Source organism: Pan troglodytes, chromosome 13 (genome assembly GCF_028858775.2).
Source record: "Pan troglodytes isolate AG18354 chromosome 13, NHGRI_mPanTro3-v2.0_pri, whole genome shotgun sequence".
NCBI lineage: Eukaryota > Metazoa > Chordata > Mammalia > Primates > Hominidae > Pan > Pan troglodytes.
The window spans coordinates 31,653,375-31,655,718 of NC_072411.2; the positions used below are offsets into that span (position 1 = coordinate 31,653,375).

The following is a 2,344-nucleotide window of genomic DNA, read 5'->3' on the forward strand; positions in this document are numbered from 1 at the left end:
TGTGGATCGTTGGCTTCCTTTCCTCCCTCCCACATCCTGAGTGGCTGCTCAGATAGAGCTCATGGTCCCAGGACTCAGCAGCTCTGCTTGCTTACCTCCGTGGTTCTCACTGTCAGCAACATTTTGGCTTCTGTGTGTTGGTCAGCAAGGATGCATCCACAGTGGCCAGGGAGGGTGTGCAGCAAGCCATTGGAGGGACACAGATCAAGGCTTGACTTAGACCAGAGCCCTGCTTGATTGCCTTTACTTGCTTCCATTTCCAAGTAGGATTTCAGTGTCATAAGAGAGCTTTCTCTACTTAAAAACTGTCAAAATGGTGAAAATCATCAGTTGAGGTCTTCTGAAAGGCCCAATTCCACTATTATATTGTGCTGTTCTAAGAAGTTAGTCATAAGTGGACACTGCTGCATTCAACATATGATTTTTAACCTCAGCTTGCCAGACTGTGGACTCAAGAACTCTAGGAAATGGTAAAGATGGCCTGGTGCCTCCTGGATGGGAGGTGGCCCCGGACCATGCCCAACAGCTGCCGGTAGCGGAGCAGGTACAGGTATGGGAGCATGGCACGGGGAAGCATCATGAGTACCTCACTGTTAGCTGCCAGGAGCCATGTGTGAGTCCCAGAGTCAATGTGGTGGTACCTGGTCAGCACCATGTCCAGGGAGAACACCACCCCTGTGCTCACGTACAATGTGATCAGCACTGAGTGGATCAGCAGGGTGCCCCTGGCCCGGGAATAGCCCTGCCCCCAGATGCCTGAAGTCTTGGCCTCTGCATAGATCCTCCAGAAACAGTAGGCAATGAGAGCTGTGCAGAGGAACAGAACGCACAGAATGGAGGTGTAGGTAACAATGACCAGGAGGCCACATCCTGGCTGGGTGCCCATGCTCGGTGGTAGGATGCATGAAGCTCCTTGCTCCTCTAGCTGGGCATCCTGCCACTTGCTGAGCCAAATAAGGAATGTGGGGAAGCAGCAGGCCACCAGCCAGATGAGGGCCACTGCCTTCCAGGCAGCCCCATGGGACATGAAGGAGAGGTAGCGCAGAGGATGGATGACTGCCAGGTAGGTGTGCAGCACAATGGCGGTGAAGGACAAGATGGTGCTGGTGCAGGCGGCGAAGACAGCATCAGTGAGAATGCCACAGGCCATGCGGCCCAGCTCCCAGCCACCCAGGCTGCTGGAGGAGATGAGCATGTGGAGGAGAATGTAGGCCAGGTCTGAGAGCAGGATGTTAGCCAGGAGCAGGTAGTGGGGCTCCTGTCGCAGCCGTTGGTTCCGCAGGATGGTCACCAGCAGCAGGGGGCTGACAGCCAGTGTGGCTGCAGCCAGCAGGCTCGAGGGAAGGAAAAGCCAGTACAGCATGGAGCTGGGCACCCTGAGGTCCCCCAGGCCCAAGGAAGTGTTGCTGGCTGCTTGGGGCATGCAGGGTGTCTTGCTGATGAGCTGGATCAGGGCCGGCCAAGCTGTAGTGCCCACAGGGCAAGGTGCCAGCTCATCCCCCATGCTTCCTGGCAGGGATGGCTGGCTTTGTCACAGGTTGTTGATTCTGCACCTGCCTTGAGTGTTGATCTGCCCCACAGGGGTCCTGATGGCACCACTCCTCTGTAGAGATGCCAGACTTGGGCAGGCCTTAGGAATGACTGCTTAATAAAGATAAAAAAACCAATGTGAATTCAGACTCACACCTGGCTTCCTGCATTCACATCTCTGCAACTGTGCAGCTGCATGTGCGTGGGTAGACATAACAGATCATCCCACTGCCACCATTTTGCAGTCACTGACCCCTCCAGAAGTGTCCCCTATCTCAGTGGCCCCCAAACCTGTCTGCTTGGCTCACAGGGAGTGTGCAATGGATTCTCACCACACTGGATTATATTCCGGGCTGCCCTCCTAGAAAGGAAGGAGCAGCTGCCTGGAACTAGGATCGCTGGGCTGTAGACCTGGTCTGACCTCTGTCGAGCTAGAGGCTCAGCAAATTGGACCAGGCTGGAGGGGCCTGGGCGCACTCACATTTCCTCACAGAGCCTTGGGTATGGTCTCCAGCTCAGGGTGACCCTGTGCATGCGTGTGAGTGTGACTCCTACACCCCTTCCACTCAGGGCTCCATGTGAGTATTCGGTGCCCCCAAAATCTCAGCTGACTTGTGGGGTCGCTGTGTGGTAGAAACGTCCCTTCCTCTGGGGAGGAGGAGGCCTGGCAGGCAGAGACCTCATAGGAGCTAGTGGGGAGGAATGGAAGGCAGGTTCCCCAGGCACCTGGCTTGTCGGGGGTGGGGTGAGCTCAGTCAGAGCCAGTGGCCAGGGTGGCTGTTGGTGTTTGGGGATCCAGTTCAAGTGAACAAGC

At 55.9% G+C, this 2,344-nt stretch overlaps 1 protein-coding gene across 1 annotated transcript; it reads right to left on the bottom strand.

Annotated features, from left to right (window-relative positions):
* Window positions 1-319: 319 nt before the first annotated feature.
* Window positions 320-1,707, bottom strand: GPR148 (G protein-coupled receptor 148). The gene has a single exon (XM_003309244.4). The coding sequence runs from the start codon at window positions 1,502-1,504 to the stop codon at window positions 461-463; it is 1,044 nt and encodes a 347-aa protein (XP_003309292.1). The 5' UTR covers window positions 1,505-1,707; the 3' UTR covers window positions 320-460.
* Between the last annotated feature and the right edge of the window lie 637 nt (window positions 1,708-2,344).

Coding starts and splice junctions, on each gene's coding strand:
- GPR148 (XM_003309244.4), bottom strand. CDS start 1,504: ATGGGGGATGAGCTGGCACCTTGCCCTGTGGGCACTACAGCTTGGCCG.